This window comes from Falco biarmicus, chromosome 15 (assembly GCF_023638135.1).
Source record: "Falco biarmicus isolate bFalBia1 chromosome 15, bFalBia1.pri, whole genome shotgun sequence".
NCBI classification, from domain to species: Eukaryota; Metazoa; Chordata; class Aves; order Falconiformes; family Falconidae; genus Falco; species Falco biarmicus.
Genome location: NC_079302.1, coordinates 23,599,205 through 23,616,545, shown reverse-complemented (window position 1 = coordinate 23,616,545; position 17,341 = coordinate 23,599,205). Strand labels below are relative to the sequence as shown.

At 50.3% G+C, this 17,341-nt stretch overlaps 1 protein-coding gene across 4 annotated transcripts; it reads left to right on the top strand.

Moving 5' to 3' along the window:
• The first annotated feature begins 2,188 nt into the window (after window positions 1-2,188).
• ZDHHC1 (zinc finger DHHC-type containing 1) lies at window positions 2,189-16,359 on the top strand. 4 transcript variants are annotated; one of them, XM_056360966.1, is made up of 11 exons: window positions 2,189-2,327; window positions 4,800-5,018; window positions 6,827-7,002; window positions 7,617-7,718; window positions 8,535-8,659; window positions 9,048-9,161; window positions 12,609-12,721; window positions 13,415-13,500; window positions 14,127-14,220; window positions 15,197-15,305; window positions 15,657-16,359. In XM_056360966.1, the coding sequence occupies exons 2-11, from the start codon at window positions 4,800-4,802 to the stop codon at window positions 16,181-16,183; spliced, it is 1,665 nt and encodes a 554-aa protein (XP_056216941.1). In that variant the 5' UTR covers window positions 2,189-2,327; the 3' UTR covers window positions 16,184-16,359. The 4 variants fall into 4 exon arrangements, with proteins under 4 accessions (XP_056216941.1, XP_056216940.1, XP_056216938.1 ...); XM_056360965.1 differs by having other exon boundaries at window positions 9,003-9,161; window positions 15,200-15,305; XM_056360963.1 differs by having other exon boundaries at window positions 9,003-9,161.
• Window positions 16,360-17,341: the final 982 nt, after the last annotated feature.

Sequence of the window (17,341 nt, the reverse complement as noted above, 5' to 3'; positions counted from 1 at the left end):
AAACCCTGCAGGCAATGGGGGGACCAGCCTGGGGGTACCTGCCTCTGCCAGCCCCCCTCCTCTCTGCCTGCATAGCACACGGAGGGGCATGACAGAACAAGCTGACAGCACGTGGTGTGCAGGTCCGGCTCCTTGTATCTTTTAACCTCTAATAAAAGAAAAGTGGCTGTTGGAAGGGCGTCCTCCTTGCTGTATGCCTGCTGTGTGGGATCAGCCCCATGCTCCTGTGGCAATGCTCCTGGGGAGAGCTGGGGGCTGTGGCCATGGCAGGGTCCCCTTGCAGAGTTTGGGGTGCCAGTAGAGCTGTCAAGCCCACCCAGGATCATGCAGTGTATGTGTCCCTCCCAGCACCACTCTTCCCACGGGGGCATGCTGAAGAGCCCCCCAGTGCAGGACTGGGAGGCGGGCTGAGCATACTGCCCTGCACAGACAAGGCTCATTCCCAGCCCCTTTGGCAGGTGCAGCACAGCAGGGCTCCCTGGCACCCGCCGAGCAGGGGACAGCGGCCGGGGGCCGTGTTTCCCCATGGCCAGGGGACTTCCCTCTGCAACAGCTCTGACAGGAGCTGACTGCACGGGCAAAGCTGCAGGTCCGCAGCTCACTGAGCACTCAAGCTGTCCCCTTGCTCCTGACTCGAGGAGGGTGGGCAGCGAGGACAAAAGAGTGGCAGCCCCCCACACTCCTTGGGCCCCTCCTGCCACCAGCAGCACAGACAGAGCCCTGTGCAGGGAGCGCTGCCGGCAGCTGGAGGTTGAAAAGGTGACGGGGGCTTTTGGGGACAGTGAGTGAAGGACATGCCGCCCCTGGGACACCCTTCCCTCCACACACAGAAGCCTTCCTAGGTGAGTGTCCAGCCAGCCCATGCCAGAGCTCCTCACACAAGGCAGCCGCTGTGCACACACCGCGGGCGGCTCATAAAGGCCCCTTGTGTGCCCGTGGCCGGTGCTGCCACCGGCTCTGCTCGCCGGCTCCTGGGGCTCCACATGGCTGCTTTGCTGCAGGAGGGGGACAAGCCCCCCCGGGGGCATCAGAGCTTCGGGCTGGACTGGCTGTGCTGCCTCACGGAAATCCACAGTTGGCCCGTGCCAACCGAAATAAGAGGCTGGGACACAAAGCAGGGTACAGTATTGACAAGTGTAAATATTTATTCCTGCACATGAGGTGTCCCAGCCAAACGGGGCACCCCAAACGTGGTTTTGCACAGGGTTCTTATACCCTTCAAACCTTCAGGTACAACATGACCTGACTGAGCACCACCTCCCACATTGCTGATTACCAGCCACAGTAAAACTTTGTGAAGAAACACTATTTTTCCAGCATTCTCACTGCTTGTCTATCGATCCAGACGTACCTGGAGTCAGTCTTGCTGGAGTTACTGATCTATGACACCAGGCAATGCTGGGAGGGTTTCAAAGCCATGTCTTTGGATGCTAGGGTGCCCAGGGGTATCTTTCATCCTTCATGGATTCCTCTAGGCTTCCATGAAGGAAAGTCCTTATTTCCAGGGCTGGGCTGCCCTTTGGTTTGTTTTACTTAAGCACAAACAATACTGAAGCCTCCAGTAAAATTCTACTACCTTGTTACATCGCAGTTATAACCTGAACTATGTATATATTAAGAACATACATTTTCACGCTGCAAAGGTGGGTTGGTGGAATAGTTAGAGAAAGGAATTTTCCTAACGGGACGGCTGGAACCCCCCGCCTTCCCACCGCCGGCGGCCAGGTCACCCCGGCACCGCCCGCCCGCGGCCTCGGCTGTTCCCATAAACCAGCCGGCGTCACCAGCGACAGGGCACTGCTGCCTTCGGGGGGACCGGGGGCAGCGCAGGCCCCTCCGCTCCTCCCTGGGCGGCCTTCGGAGGGGTCGCGGCTGTTCGGCGGGGGTTCGCCGCCTCCCCGAGCGATGAGGACGGTACAACGCGAGTGACCCGGTGCCACCAGCGGGAAGGCCCCCGGCTGGCGAGGCCCCGCGGGGTGGGTGCTGCAGGGCTGGCGCCCAGGGCCTGGCCCGAAGGCCGTGCCGTGCCCCAGGCTGTCCCTCCGGTGTGGGGTCCGCAGGCCCCGGGCCGCCCCAGGCAGGCCGCACACTCCGGTGGAGCGAGGAGGCCCCGTCCCGCCCCGGCTGCGCGGAGCGGCCCCACCGCGCCCGGCCCGGTTTGTCCCCTGCGCGCCGCCGTACCCAGCCGTTGCCGTGGCGACGGGCCCAGCGGCCTGAGCGCGCGGAGGCGCCGGGAGCTGCCGCGTCGGCCTCGGCTGGGGGCCCCGCGACCCGCCCGGGCATGAGGCGGGTACGGGGCCGCTCTCAGCCGCCTCTGCGGGGAGAAGGTGAGAAGGCGGTGGCGGATCCGCGGGGGGTCTGACCGGCCCTCCCCGCAGCGGCTGCCCGCGACCCCGCTCGCCCGGCCCGGCCCGGCCCGCGGGGCCTGCCCGCAGCTGCCCGGGAGGAGCCGGTCCCCGGCGCGGCTCGCTGCGTGCTGCCCCCGCTGCCCCCCGCTCGGCGGCTTGGCGGCCGAACACCCGAGGGGTGAACGTGACAACTCCCGGCTGGCTTACAGCCAACTAGGTAACTAGCAGGGTTAACAAGTGGCGCCAGCTCAGTTACCCTGTGAGGTGGTGAGTGACCCCGAGGGCGGCTCCGTGCCCCGAGTGCCGGTTCGGGCTCTGCAGCCGGGCCCGCGGGGCGCCGGGCTCACCCGCGGCGTAGGGTACCCGCCGGGCAGGGGGACGCAGCCTCCTCGGCTCCCTTCACACGCAGCTCTGTTTTTCATCAGTACCGGTGAGTGATCAGTGCATGGGCTACAAGGGAAGCTGTCGCACTGGCAGGGAAAGGCCAGAGGAGCTTTGCCTCTGAGGGCCTTTCCTGCTCCGCCACTGGCTGCCGGGCTCGGGGGGGCCCAGCCGGGAGGGAGCTTTGGTCGCAGTTCAGCACATAAAAGGTTCTGTAGAATTGGACCAAGGTTTTTGATATTAAACAACATAATGTTAAATCCCTCTGGTGGTGTAAAACAGTAAAATCTTGCAGTGAAACAGGGATTCCAGGGTCTGGGTGGGCTGAGCGCCCTCAGCCAGGGTCTGGTTAGGAGAAAGGAGAAATGTGGGGATTTTTTCAAATAATTTGAGCAGTTTTTGTAACAAGTAGCTCAAATTGATGCGCAAGCAAGCTTTCAACAACCAAACGAGAAAAATACCATGTGATTAGTGACTATTTATCATCATTGATGAGCCAGTTGCCATGTAGCAATTTAAAGTATGCATGCATGCAGGCCGGTACTGCTAATTTCTTCAAAGGCTGAAGTTAGGAATTATTTTTTTTCCAGCCTGCTTGTCGATAAGACCGTGCTGATGAGCATAAATTACATTCTTTTGTATTCTTACCTGCTGCGTCTCTACCAGTTGACACCAAAAGATCCTTTGTTGGCTGTGATGACACAAAAAGCCCTTTGCCTGGGGCTGATGCAGGACTGTTGGTGCACCAAGGTCTGGAATTGTTCTGCTCGCGCTTTCAGCCTGTTGGCATTTTTCTGGTACTGGAACTACTATAAAAAATGCTGCAAACGAGCCAGAGATGACCTCCTTTTCTTTCAGCGTGCTCAGGTGCAAGTTAATCGGACTAATTGAAGTTGCTTATCCCTGTTAGATGTTAATTCAACATCGTCTCTAGTTACTAAGGAACCATGAGCGCGGTGCAGAGGTACTTGTGCTTCAAGTCAGCTCGGGTCCGGCAGACCTTCTTAGTGCCGGTTTTACAATGCTACCCCTGACCTGCTGCCTGTATCGTACTCCCCGGTATCCGCTGCACCCAAGTTTTCCGTGAAGCAAAGCAGCCCAACTCTCTGTCGTTAAATGCCCATCCTGGCTCCACAGCAAGTGAAAAGCAACAACTAGCAATCCAACACAAATTGAAAAAAAGGAGAAATGGCTTCTGAGCTCATAGCTGTTGTGCAAACAGGAATCGTAAACGTCAGGAACTTTCCAGGTTATGGTTGTAACTGATCTTTGCAATTAAATTTGCTTTCTCCTGCCAGGAGTCCAGACACGGTAGGACAGCTGAATAATCAAGCTGCTTCCTGCGTGGATGTTCTGCATATGTAACTCTCTGTTCAGTTCTTCTAGCAACAGTCTGCTTTATACCTGTGTTGTGGAGTAACTCCTGCTTCTTTTCCTCTTTTTGTCATTAGTGTATCAGTTTACTTTTTCAGTTTCTAGTCTTTCCACTTCCTTTGTTGCTGACAAAGGAGTCTCTGTTGTCTTGCATGCTGCGTGGTGCTGAATTGCAGTTCCAGACCACGTGCTCCAGTGGGGCCACCCGCTCTCCCCTCCCTACACTTCTCTGCACCAGCTGGAAGGACAACGTGGCATGTCTGAGACAGGTGAAAGGACTTGTTCTGCCACCATCCATAGCAGTGTTCAGACATGAACATGTCCCCAGACCACAGCAGATTATACTGCATCTCTGGACTGTCACCAAAATACCCTCTTAGCTCTTTTTACTCTATTTATTTAGGTCTAGATCCATTCAAAGACTGGCAAAACCTGCAAGTTTCCCTTAGCTGAAAATCTGGGGTATTGTTGTTTCATGCAGACATCAGCACTTGCTTTTAGAGTGGAATTGGTTTTTTTTTTCCTTTTGTCACTATTGATACAAAATCCCCTGTGCAGAGAGAAGTATCTCCTCAGGTGTGTTGTCATTTTAGTCTCTCCAACTTTCTGTACACCTTGGAGCACATCTCCAGCACTTGGGCTCAGTTGCGATATTTTTGTATCACATATTTTTTTTTCCATTTTTGATTTCTGTAGATGAATATCTGCAATAAACCTCCTAATAAAACAGCTCCAGAGAATTTGGCCGAAGCTGTTCCTGAGGTGCAGGTCCAACGCGCTCGAAGGAATGGCTGGAGCTGGCCTCTGCACCTTTTCCAGATTATTGCTTGGTCGCTGTACCTCTTCTTTGCGCTGGTTGGCTTTGGAATCCTGGTTCCTCTCCTGCCTCGCTACTGGCTGCCTGCTGGCTATATTGTATCCTTTGGTCAAGAGGAGAACACGGACCGTAATAAACTATTGGTGGGACTGTTTTACAATAGTTGTTAGGTAGTGTAGAAAGTGTAGGAGAAAGTAGCTGAGCCACAATCTTTTCTGAACTATAACTATAATTTTGATTTTCTCCTGTCTATAAAAAACAGTTATTCTGAGTTACTCTGCCCTTGAACTTTGGGTAGGTCACTAAAGTTCTGCTTGTTGCCTTCATCACTCTGTTAAGGTGACTGTCTTTGCTTCCAAGACTCCTTTGCTGTCTGCTTCTGCCTGTGTGTCTCCTTTGTTTTATATTATTCTTCTACAAGCTTGTTGCAGGGTTTGAGGGAAGTCAAACTAGAAAAGCCCCTCCTGAAGCCCCCTGGCCGCAGTGGGCAGCCGCACCTCCCCACGCTGACTGACCGAGTCTTGAAAGGCGGCTTTATCTGTTGGTGGTTATATGGTGCGGTCGCTTGTGATAGCTGGCAGTTATCTTCTCCCTGGGCCTTCTCCTGGGTCTTCCGTAGAAGATTTGTGAGTGAAAGGCAAGGTGGTGTAGTGTGACCCTCAGAGGAGAGGTCTGTCGTGCAGCAATTTAACGCACGTCTAACTGTCCTCTCAATGCGGGCAGCATCAGAAGATGAGGTACTTGTGCTGTGAAGGCATCTTGTCCTGTGAGCTGTGCAGCAAAGCCCAGCTCAGCCCAGCCCAATGTGTTTTCAGCCTCCTGTCCTCAACCCACCTCCCTAGAGCTGTGCGTGCTGCTCCTGCAGCTGGGAAGGAGAGAGACTAGAGATGGGGTGTGCTGGGGAGTGATCCCAGTGCTCCCAGTGCCACCTTCTACTGTCATCTATGCCCAGGGAAGGAATTTTGTCACGGCCAGGCCCTGGCTTCTCCTGGTGGACTAGGTTGTCTGGGGAGTGGCAGGCTGGAAGAGGGTATCCCAAGATTGGAATTTAGTACTTAACAAGCTGGTGAGGATTTTTAATTTGATGTGCGCATCTGGGTGTACCGAAAATAAACTGGAAGGTTTGCACACATGCTCATTTAGCTGCAGTGTATTTTAGCAGCAAACTCTTGAGCACAGCGGTACTCCAGGCATGCAGGTTGCTGCTTTGTATGTGTACATTCTTACGTATTTGTATATTCTTTCCAAATATCAGCCATTACTGCAGGTGCCTGGTCAAAAGTACTGCTAAAGCACATTTGCTCTGGCTTGCCACCATGTTAAGAAGTAAGAATCCAAACAGGCTGTGTTACACGAAACAGTGGCAAATCCTGGATACCGTTTGCCTGTAAATTGTACAGGAGCCTTCTTTAAAGGGGTGATCCTCGTCCTTGGGATTCTGACTGCAGGAAGAGGAAAGCAAGGTGGTCAGTACTAGTTCCTTGATATGACCTTTTTTTTTCCTTTCTCGTAAGTTTGTTCTTATGAAGGGGCACGTGCGTGGCCTCAACTGAGTGTTCCTTTCCAAGGAGTCGGTATGGACTGAGATATATGGACCTACGTCAATGGTCTGCATGTGGGTCCAGATTCTGGTAAGTAAAGGTAATTTTTAGAAATGTCCTTCCTAGCACAGGAGGTTTTGTGAGGCAGAGTAGTACATAATAAGGAGGGTTGTTCTGTAGACTTAGTTATCTTTTTCCGGAAAATATTTATTATCTCTGTTAATAAAGCTCAGATTAATGTGCTGCAGTCAGTTATATAGTGATACTTCATTCTAAGCCATATATTTCTCATCTGTGTGGCCTTTGTGCATTAAGGATAAAAATTACAGGCATTAAATCATATGATCCTTAACTGTGTACTTCAGTGTCCAGGAGTGTGTTTTATCTACCATTTAGTTGTTCATCTTACTGCAGTCTCCATTGATCCTGCGGATGCAAATGTGCGAGAAAAAAATTATCTGGGGCCTCTGGCCGCCTTCAATCGTAATCAACACACACATGTCATTGAAAACCGTCACTGCCATGTCTGCGATGTCGATGTGTAAGTATCTTCTCTTCTTCTCCTACTACTCGGTTTTCTTCACCGTTACACATCACCGTTAGTCTTTAATGCTAAACTCTCTTAAGATTGAAATTGAGCCCCTGAGGCTCTATAGCGCAAGTTAAACTTTATCCTGTGGCAGGGCTCAGTTAATCGGGTCAGTGCCCTCTGTCAAATACGTACACGGTTCTGTGTTGCATTTAATTGGTCACGTGTTGTGTGGAGCGGACTGTACGGTTCCGTGCTACTGGATCTCAGTGTTTGACCTAACAATGTGTCATTTGTGTGTGTGTGCGTGTGTCTGGCTGGACGTTAATACAGTAGCAGGCAATGCTTGGAGGGCAGGCATTGTGATCAAGCTTTGTAGAACTGTTGAAGGATTTCAAATAAGAAATCAACGATTTCCAAATTAGAAATTGTGCAGTGTATTTTGCAGTGTTTAGGATTGTGGTCCAACAATGGCTGTTTTGTTTGGGTGTTGAGGTATTCCTGATGTGGAAGGTTTCCTTGCTATTACCAGGATCTTAACCGCTGTATCCCCCTCTACTCGTGTCACTGGAAAGTCACGGTAATGAGCTGGTGCTGCCGTGCTAATGTCACCCTTTCTTTGGCAGGAGTGCCAAGTCAAAGCACTGTGGAACTTGCAACAAGTGTGTGTGTGGCTTTGATCACCACTGCAAATGGCTCAACAATTGTGTGGGAGAGAGGAATTACTGGTAAGAGCCTGGCATTGTGACAGGAGCACAACACTGAGTCAATGATGTTGCCCCTTTTCTTCCCAAGGTTTTCCTGCATCACACTCCAGCCTGTGCTGAGCCACGCAGCTCTCTCAGACCCCAGCTGAATAAAATCAGTCGTGACAAAACCAGATGGAAAATGCAAGCATAATTATGACATTCAAATAGCCAGGGATAAAATTCCGACACTTAGTAGCTGAACATCTACTAGTAAAAACAGCGAACATAATCTTGTTTAGTTTTAGGAAAAGCTTACGGGGTATTAACTGGGGGTCCTTAATGCTTCTGAGAGCCGGAGTGGGAATAGAACCATGATCATGCAGTTCCCATCTCTGAAACAACCTACTTTGTTGTGGGTTTTTTTATTGCATACTTTTCCTACGAGACCCGCAGCGTACAGGCACCTCTTATCTGTGCTAGGTTTAAGATAAAGAGTAAGGAAGCTGTCACTGATTATTGCTTCTCAGTTTACTTTCCTGCACTAAAACCACATGGAAAGCAAACGGTTGTTACTGCTGGGTGCCTTGTTACACTGCCTGCAGATGTTGTGCCGGGAGCTCTCTTGTCTGTCCTAGATAGACCTGACCGTGTTGTAACCACAGTTTCCCTTAAGGGTCACTGTTTCATCCCTCAGGGTAACAGATCAGAAGATCGTTAACCGGTGTCTATCATAAGTGTAAGAAAGCATCACAGTAATTTGGGGTAACTGTCTGTCTCTATCTTATCGGAGGCTGGGGTTTTGAATTGTATGTGTGCCGTTATTGAAGCCACTCAGACTTTTCATCTTCTTGGCAGGCTTTTTCTGAATAGTGTGCTGTCTGCCCTTCTGGGCCTTGGGCTTCTGCTGCTCGTCGCTTGCTACGTCTTTGTGGAGTTCTTCGTTGACCCCACGATGCTTCGCTCTGACCAGCACTTTGATGGTACTAGCAATGCTTCTGTTGTGTGTCCTGTGAAGCAACCGGCGTATCTTGAAAGGGGATTGGATTCCCTGGGCTCTCCCATGGAGGAGGAACTCCTTACTCCTTCAATTTTGTATTTCTGCAAGGGTGTCTCTGCTCAGATGGACAGAATGTCTTTCCTTACAGAGCCAACTGCTCTTCCCAATGGCCTTGCAGACAAAAGATTTCGTAGGTGTCCAGTGCATAATGGATCTGCAACTACTTTTGAACTAACAGTGTTTGCAGCTGTAAAGTTTATGATGCATCTATAGAGATATGTAATATCTGGACGATCTACTTAGCCTCCAACTCTTTGTTTTTACAGCTCTACAGAACCACACGGACCTCTGGTTTGTGTTTCTCCCTGCAGCTCCTGTTGAGACTCGCGCACCTGCCGTTTTGACCACCATTGGGATTTTTATTCTTCTGAGCCTAATGACCGTGATCCTGCTTGGCCACCTCCTGACCTTTCACATCTATCTCAGTAGGTGCTACATTCCTGTCATCTGCACCCCCATTTCGTTTTCACTTAGCTGCTTCTACTCATTCTGCATACACTGTGTGTTCACTCGTGTCACAAATATACAAAGTTGTGTAAGATGGCCATTGAAATGGTAGAAAATTTGAGTTTAACATTGTATTTCTGATTTACCACCAGTACCAGGTGGTCTTATCAGTGCGTGTGCAGCAGGGGGCTTGAGTTGGGCTTGTGCATTCCTGTGTCTAAGCTGCGTTGTCCTGGACCTGAGAGCATGTGGGAGAGTAGCAGCGAGGCCAGGTGGAACGAGCTGGATAATTCCAGCTCAGTGCCGGCGATGGCAGATTCAGATTGGTTCTGCACGTGTGCTGTTGTGAGTCTCCTCACTGTGCTGCCCAGGACGTCTGTTGTGTGAGAGTCTGTTTCTCTGTGACCCCCGAGAGATGTGGACAATATTATTCTAAATTTCTAATAGGAGGCCTAACGTCCAGGTCAAGCTCCCTTAATGGAAGTTGTACCTCCTTAACACAAAAAGGCTTGTGAAATTCAGAGGAAGAGGTTTTCAGAAAGGCTTTGCATTAAGTCTCCTACTTGTTTCTCTGTCAAGAAGGGATATTTATCTTTGTTTACATACAGATGGGCGTCAAAAACCTTTTTACAGCCATCGTCTGAAATGAAGCCGATGCTATTTGGCTGCCTGACGTAAGTCATGAGGAGAAAGGATCTTACAGTAGCTGATGGTGCCAAAACTATGGAAGAAGGGATGTGGTGGAAGAGAAATGAGGACAGCAGTGACAGAGGATCATTGGGTGCATTTTTAGGTTGTCAGTCACAGTGGTGCAGATGCCAACACAAACTAGGTCAGCTCAAACCAGTACAGCTCCAGAAACAAAATAGTTGCACTGCTGAAGTGTAGCATTTGATGGGCGAGGGCTCCTCAGCTGGCATGAAGGTTCCTGTCGGTGAGGTCATTGACTGTTGTTTTCCTTTGAGACCCTTTAACGAGCTTAACTTAAATTTGGTCCCGCTGCGATTTTGCTTTCTCGGTGGAATTGGAAGTTGACTTTGCTGAGTTAATGGCGATGCCTGTGGATTTCAGAGGTCGAACTAGCACGGTAGAAAGACTAAAAGCGTAACAAAACTGGGGCCGCTCCAGGAGGATTTCTTTTGGACGAAAAAAAAGTATTCTCCAGTTGAGTAGAGTGGTGTTTCTCCTGTCTTTGTGTACAATTTCCACGAGAGGGTGCTCCCTCCTTGGGATAGAGACATGCTTCCTCGTCAGGCAGAAACGTGCATGGGTTGCGCTGGTTCTGCTCTGGGTTTGGGGGATTTTTTGTTGCTGTTGTCTCGGGGTGATTTTTCTCCCCTCTTTCCGAGTAAATTTTGACCGAAATTAGTTTTTCTTTCTGGCCCGGTTTTAATTCTTATGACTTATGAGAAAACAGAATTTAATTATTGCTGACTTTTATTAGTATTTTATTACATTTAAATCTGCTACCCTACTGAAACTGGTCCCAGCTGTGCAGAAGTGCAGTGTGTAAGTCCTTGCTTAAAAGGAGTGATGTTACTATATAGACGCCTGTTGTGCATTAGAGATGAGAGTGCATTGCACTGACAGCTGAGATTCAGGGAGATGGGCAAAGCATGTCTGGGTCAAATTCCTCTTATTTCACACCTGTAATTGTCAATAGTCTCACCTGAATGCTTTAAGGTAGGTGGTGTTGGAATGAACGAACCTCTTTTGGGACTAGAAATACAGTTTACCAATTTAAACGTAATTACTGTTCATGAGTATTTCTTCATAAACCTTTATTTTTTAAGAACAGTTAAAATACAAGGAGAAAACAGCACCCCTGTGAGTGCTATTGTCTGTAAGCTTCACATGAAAAAACATTGCTTAAGTCAGGTGTGACTATGGAAATTTAGAATCTAGTTTTGTTACAAGCACAGTGAACTTTTCAGAATTACTGTCCTGGTTTTTAATTACTCACTGCTACCACTCAAAAGGGAGGAAGTAGGTTATTCTCAAAATAGTACGTCCGTGTATTCAGAATTGCCAGTCTTGATGGAGATTCAGTTCTAGAGGCATTCAGTGAAACATGGTGCTTCAGAAGTTTGGAGGGAGGATATTTTTTTCATTCTTCAGTAGTCAGAAGCAATAGTAAGCAGAATAAAAAGAAAAAAAATGGTAGGGAATATAAGAAAGGATATGGGGCTCTTCACAGGCTATTAATTATATATTTCACAGTATGTGCTGAAGTGTTATCTGGCCAGACAAATGCAGTATTTTTAACTAAACAGTTATAAAATATTTTATGAGTTATGCTGTTAAGTATTCAGAAACCAACAAACTCTAAATTAAAAGTGGTTTATAGCCCTTTGCTTATGAAGCAATATTCTGTTTCTCAAATGAAGCACACGGTGCCACTGTAGGAGCATTTGCCAGCACCCTGTGCTGTCCCTGCTCAGTGCATTCGCTCAGTACTTGGCTGCGGAGCAGTGTTCATTTCTGTGCTCCATCTTCCTGGCCGAACGGATCTTGAATTCTTATTTCTTCATAAGGACGATGCTTTAACAGGAGGGGCACCTTCCCCTTTGCTCTCTCTCACTTCCCTACGAAGCCGTCCTGTGGTTGGGGCATCGTTTCAAGGGGTCAGATATTACTGATACAAACGGCTTCAGGCAGAGGAAGAACCATAGTCTGGACGTCCCACATCCTGGGTGTCTGCATGAGCTGTGAGAAGGAAGAATGATGACCAGGCTGGGCACTGAAAACCTTCAGCATCCATTGCTGGGTTTTGTGCTCTGAAAGTACTTGCTATCACAGTGTCATTATGGGAGGAATGTCTGACTTTTGGATCCTCGTAACATTTTGGGTCTCATGAAGAAACCAAGCTTCTCAGACATGGCACGTGCTTTTGGTCATTCATGGAAGCAGATGTGTTTGTGTGTGTGACCTTAAAAGCACAGAAACTCAGGCACATGTGACCTCTGGGCACATCTGTTTGGCTTAAGGCCAGCTGTGCGTCTGAGGTTTTGAATATGAAGTGTCTCAGTCTCCTCTATGGGACACGCTGACCTGCTGAATTTCTTTTCTGCATTGAGCATCACAGACCTTCTGACTGCTTGTGGAGCTTTCTGTGCAGCGCACACCGTACCCTTACTGGGTGTGAGTAACGGGTTTGCTCTGAAATGAGCTGGACAAATCACAGCGGCACAGACGGCTGCACCATGTCAGTGGGACTTTAGAAGAACAGTGGGATTGTGAGAAAGTGTGATGGTGGCAGTAAGGGATGTAGTAAGATGTACAGTGCAAAGGTACTTTTGACTCAGATTATCACGTTTATCACGTTTACAGTTACTGTCTGATTGTGTAGTTATTCACACTCTTTGTATAAGTGTAGTTACAGAGCGGCCTTTCCTGCGCTGACAGCTCGCTTTTTTTCCTCCCAGTGTGGAACAAACTGACGACGTATGAGTTCATCCTGCAGCAGCGTCCGCAGCATGAGACAGAAGATGGGGAGAAGCAACAAGAGTCTTGTCCCTCCCAAGTGACACCCAGTCAGGTACTCGCGGTCCATTTCTCAGAACAGCCTGGCTGGCCTGCAGGGTACAGTGTGCTGCATGTCTGGGAGTCCAAACTTTAGAGACAGTTGCCAGACAGAAGATTTTAGAGAGACTTGGTGGAGGCAAGTGTGGTGTGAGGGAGTGTGAGGCTGTAACTCGATGTAACTTGTTGGAATTCGGGGCGGCTGGTGCAGCTGGGTCAGTTCTGGTACAGCCGGGGCAGCAGGGGGAGTGACAGGGGGGGAGCAGAGAGAGAGAGAAAACAGCGACAATGAGCGCCATGCGCCCCCACGTGCCCCCACTTTCTTTGCCCCACTTTCTTGCACCCCGCACATTTGCACCCCACTTCTGTGCCCCACTTTGTACCCCACGCTTCCTTGCCCCACTTTTCTCTGCCCCACTCCCCCTGGGTGAGCGGCGATGAAGTGATGGCTGCAGCGGGCCGGGTGTGCAGCGTGTGCCGGTCTGTGTCGGTCGTGGCCATTGCTGCAGCTGATGGTTCTGCTCGTGTGGCGCCGTCTGTCTCTGGTACCGTCAGGCTGCTGCTGGGCTGTGGCTGCGCCAGCTGTCAGGACAGAAAATGTCTGGGCTGTGGCTGAGGCAGGAGGGAGAAGACATCTCTGTAATAAAAATCTCTCTTCTCCCCTCTGTGTCCGTATTGGTCTGAAAATATTTTGCTTTATTTTTTCCAGGAGGCAGGCTCTTTTCCAGGTCACCCTGGCTGTACAGACCCCGCTGTTCCCGTAGGGGAATTCTCAGCAGTAACTGCAGGACAAGGGTGAGTAAAGGCACAGGTACGAGTTTCCCTGCAGCGTGTGTGGGGAACGGGAAATTGTCAGCAAAGCCACTGATGGATCCTCAGGCAAAAGCACTTAGCAGGACAGGGAGCACTAATGTTTTGACCAAGACATGGTAAAATCTTTGAGTTTCAGGAAGGGAAATACCTGCAGGACTACTTACCTCCCCTTCCCTGGGAAAATATCTTTCCTACAATAGCCTTTTTCTTTCTTTTTTTTTTTTTCTTCTGTTTTGTATCAAAATTACAGCAAGGCTGCCTGATTTGTCGTGTAGTTCCTATATTGAGCTCGTTACAGTTATATCATTTCAGGTTGTCAGGAGATGAATCACAACAGCAAGGTCTGTAGCACAGGCCAGCACTCATGGGAAAACAGCGTCCTTGTCTCCTCATTCATCCTGGGCTGTTAACTCCTGTCCCAGGGGAAGGGAGAGGAAACCCTTCACACATTGCACAATGGTGCAGGAAAAGTGACCCTGCAGTTTTGTCAGGGATGCTGTGCCAGGCAGGGGATGCTTCAGTCAGGCTGGTGTGTCTGTGCGAGCAAAGTGGGCATCAGTTAAGTCACGTGTAAGGGAATCATCTTGTGTCTCTGCTGTGTGTTTTAGCTTTTCCAAGCTCTGTGCCCACAGTGATGAGGCTGACCCCGAGCAGAGGTCCTCCCCTGACCTCCCATCTCTTCACTTCGCAGTCCCTTCTCAGGTGAGCAGGAGAACTTGCTGCATGCCATCACCTCTGCTGCTGGCACCTCACCCAGGTGTGTGGTGCATGCTCACTGCAGTGCAGGCTGTGGTTTGTACGCACACTTTGCCTGTCCTCACTGTGTATCTGCAGGGGTGACTGTGCCCTGCGGTCACTGTGTCCAGGTGACACTCTCCTGTCTCAGTTCGCGCGTGTGATCAGATACATTCTGCAGTTCCTCCGTAAACTCACAGCCCAGCTGTAACACAGCTGTAACACGATGTCCTGTTGCTGCAGTGCGGTGCAGTGACTGTATCTGCACCACTTCACTGATGTAATAAGCTGTGCATGTTTCTGTTGAGCAAAATCCAACAGTTTATATGTTTAAATACGGATGTTAAAGCACCTGCCCAGGGAAAGATGGTGTGCGTGGATATGAAGCTTGAGGGTGTGAAACAGCTGCCCAAAGTCCAGTTTTCTGTGCTTTTGATATTCGTGTATTTGTGTCCAGATGCTCTTCCCCCTTGCTCAAATGGCAGGTGGTGGTGCTCTCCCCATTTCCTCCAAGCTTATTAATCAAAGTTGTCATCTAGATGATAAAAAAAATTCCTTTTCAACTATACTTGTATTTTGGACAAGAGGTACCTCTCCCTTGGGATGTCCTGTGCTATGTGACTTTTGGTCCCCCCTTCTAGTCTGGCTTTAAAAATCCATCTATCCACCGGTGTCTCGTAGATCGTCCAGCTGTACGAGACAGCAGCTTAAAGGCACCTACACACAGGGAATCACTGTGTGCAGATAACACATATTCATTAAATACCTGTTCTCTATCATTTCTTTATAGTAACTCCATCTTAAATTATAAAATGTTCTTGGTCTTTGGTCATGACTAATACCATTATTAAAAATAGGAGGAATTAAAAAGAATTAAACTATCTGTCTCATTACTTTGGGCTGATGAAGTGACTTACCTTCTTTGGGCCATCTGCTTTCACAGCAGCAGAAAAAAAGAAAAAAGAAGATGCATAAAGCTTCTTCCTCAGCAATGGACAGCAGATCCAAAACACACGCTGGACCTTGGCCCTCTCTCCCAGGCCCCCAGTCAGGTGAGAGTGCACCAGTCCGCTGCTTTGCTTCTGGACTGGGTTTCTGGTTGCTGGCACACAGACACAGAGTGTGTCATGAGAACCCACTGGCAAAAAGCTAACTTGCCTAAGAGGGGAAAATGAGTGCTTATGAGTGCTTGGAGACACTCTAAAGTGATCAGGCTTGGGTACTCTGCTGAGAATTCTGTACATTTTCATAGATCATTTTGCAAGAATATGCATATGATTTTCTTTAACACTGGTGAATCAGCCATATGAGAGTTCCTGGGCTTGTTCGTGTCTCTGTGGGGCTGAGGGATCTCTCTCTCTCCCCTTCCTTAAGCTTTCTTCTCCCTTCCTTTCCACCTGCAGATGTCCCAGCCATGGCTGCTGCCACCTCATCTTCCCGCAGCCTGCACTCCTTGGTGCCAGCTTTTCCTCTGGGAGCTGCTGTGCCCACCCGCAGCGACGGCCTCATCCAGGTGGCAGGACCCCCTGCTGAGTATCACTCAGAGTCCGCTGAGCCCATAGATGAGATTCCTGTGACTCAGACTCGCCTGGGGAGTGTGGCTCTTCACAGGCCTCCTAAGAACAACTCTCAACACTGTCCCTTGTCCACAGACGATCCCAGAGGTGACAGGAGGAAGAATCTGTATCCTGGGCACAAGGTAAAAAGGAAAAGCTGCCAGCAAGGCAGACATGTGGAAAAAGACCTGGAACTCTTTTCCAAGATTCCTGCTGTATTTGTCAGTAAGAGCAGTGGAGAACCTCGTGTGTCTCAGCCCCAGCCCTGTGAGGGCACATCCGAGCCGCAGCACAGAAAATGTGCCAGCAAGCAGCATGTGGACAAGCGTGTTCCACGCTTGAAGGACATAAGGACAAACACCACAGCGGCCTAGTGGTCACCTTCCAAAGCCATGGCCTTCTGGGGACAAGGCAAGAGGTTCTCTTTTTATGTTACTGTTCTTGGCTCCGGTGACTTGTCTCTTTGCCTGGAGGTAGCAGCGCCCTTGACCTGCAGCTGCCCATCTGCCAGCAGAACTAGCTGAGAGGTGGTAAAACCTGCTGCATCATTGTTTCTGGCTGCTGCCTCTTCCTGAGCCAGGGGTGCCCCAGAGCCCAGTTCCGCTCCCCGTGACGAGGAGGAACCATCTCCCCTGGCAGGGATGTGCCCAGGGCTGCCCCTGGCTGGGAGCTGCAGCTGCAGAGGGCGAAGGGACTCACCCTGTGCACTGTGCTTGCCATCGCGCTGCAGTGAGATATTTCTCATACTCGACCAAAGGCCAGAGGCAATAAGGTGGCAAACCTGCGGCAGGCACGTTGCTAGAGAGAGCTCAGGTTCTTTCCCGAGGAAATGGACATACCCTCCTGGCCCTCTGCGCACTGGTACTGTGGTAACTTTCTGGGAGAGAGCGTGGGAAAGACCAAGGCTGCATCTCCACTGTTCCCTGCACCCTGAGAATTAAATTTCCCACCTGCCTACACCCTGCCAGTCCTTGGGTCATTGCAGGTGCTTCAGCAGGTGGTTGGAGAGTTACCTCAGGATTGCCCTGTCCCTATACCGCTTTCCACTGTGCGCTCTCAAACCAAGCCCACCACCAGCACACACCCTGTCAGGCAGCGCAGTGTGACCTGCTCCACCGTCCCAGCAGCCCGCAGTGCCCCGCAGCGCAGCTTTCTCATCAGAACCTCTGGGTCCTGAAACCTTGCCATGTCCTGGGCTGCCAGGTCCACGTTAGTCCGCAGCCAAGCCTGGAGTCTTTGTAGTGCAGAAAAATCTTGCAGTGGGTGCTGGGGCACGTAGCCGGTGCCTTGAGTCACACCAGCCTGTGCTGGTGGTGGGAAGCAGAGAGCTGTCTGGGTGGCTGCGCTATGGCACCGCAGCTTTCCCTGCCCCTTGGCTTCTGCAGGGAGCATGCCCTGCTCTGGGTTCCTGGCCAAGCGCTGGGGCCAGGGCTGCCAGCAACCCCAGGTCTGCCCAGCAGCCAGCTCACCTCGGAGCCCAGGGTAGCAGCTACATCCCAATCGGCCTTGCCACCAGCATGGATGTGCCTGAC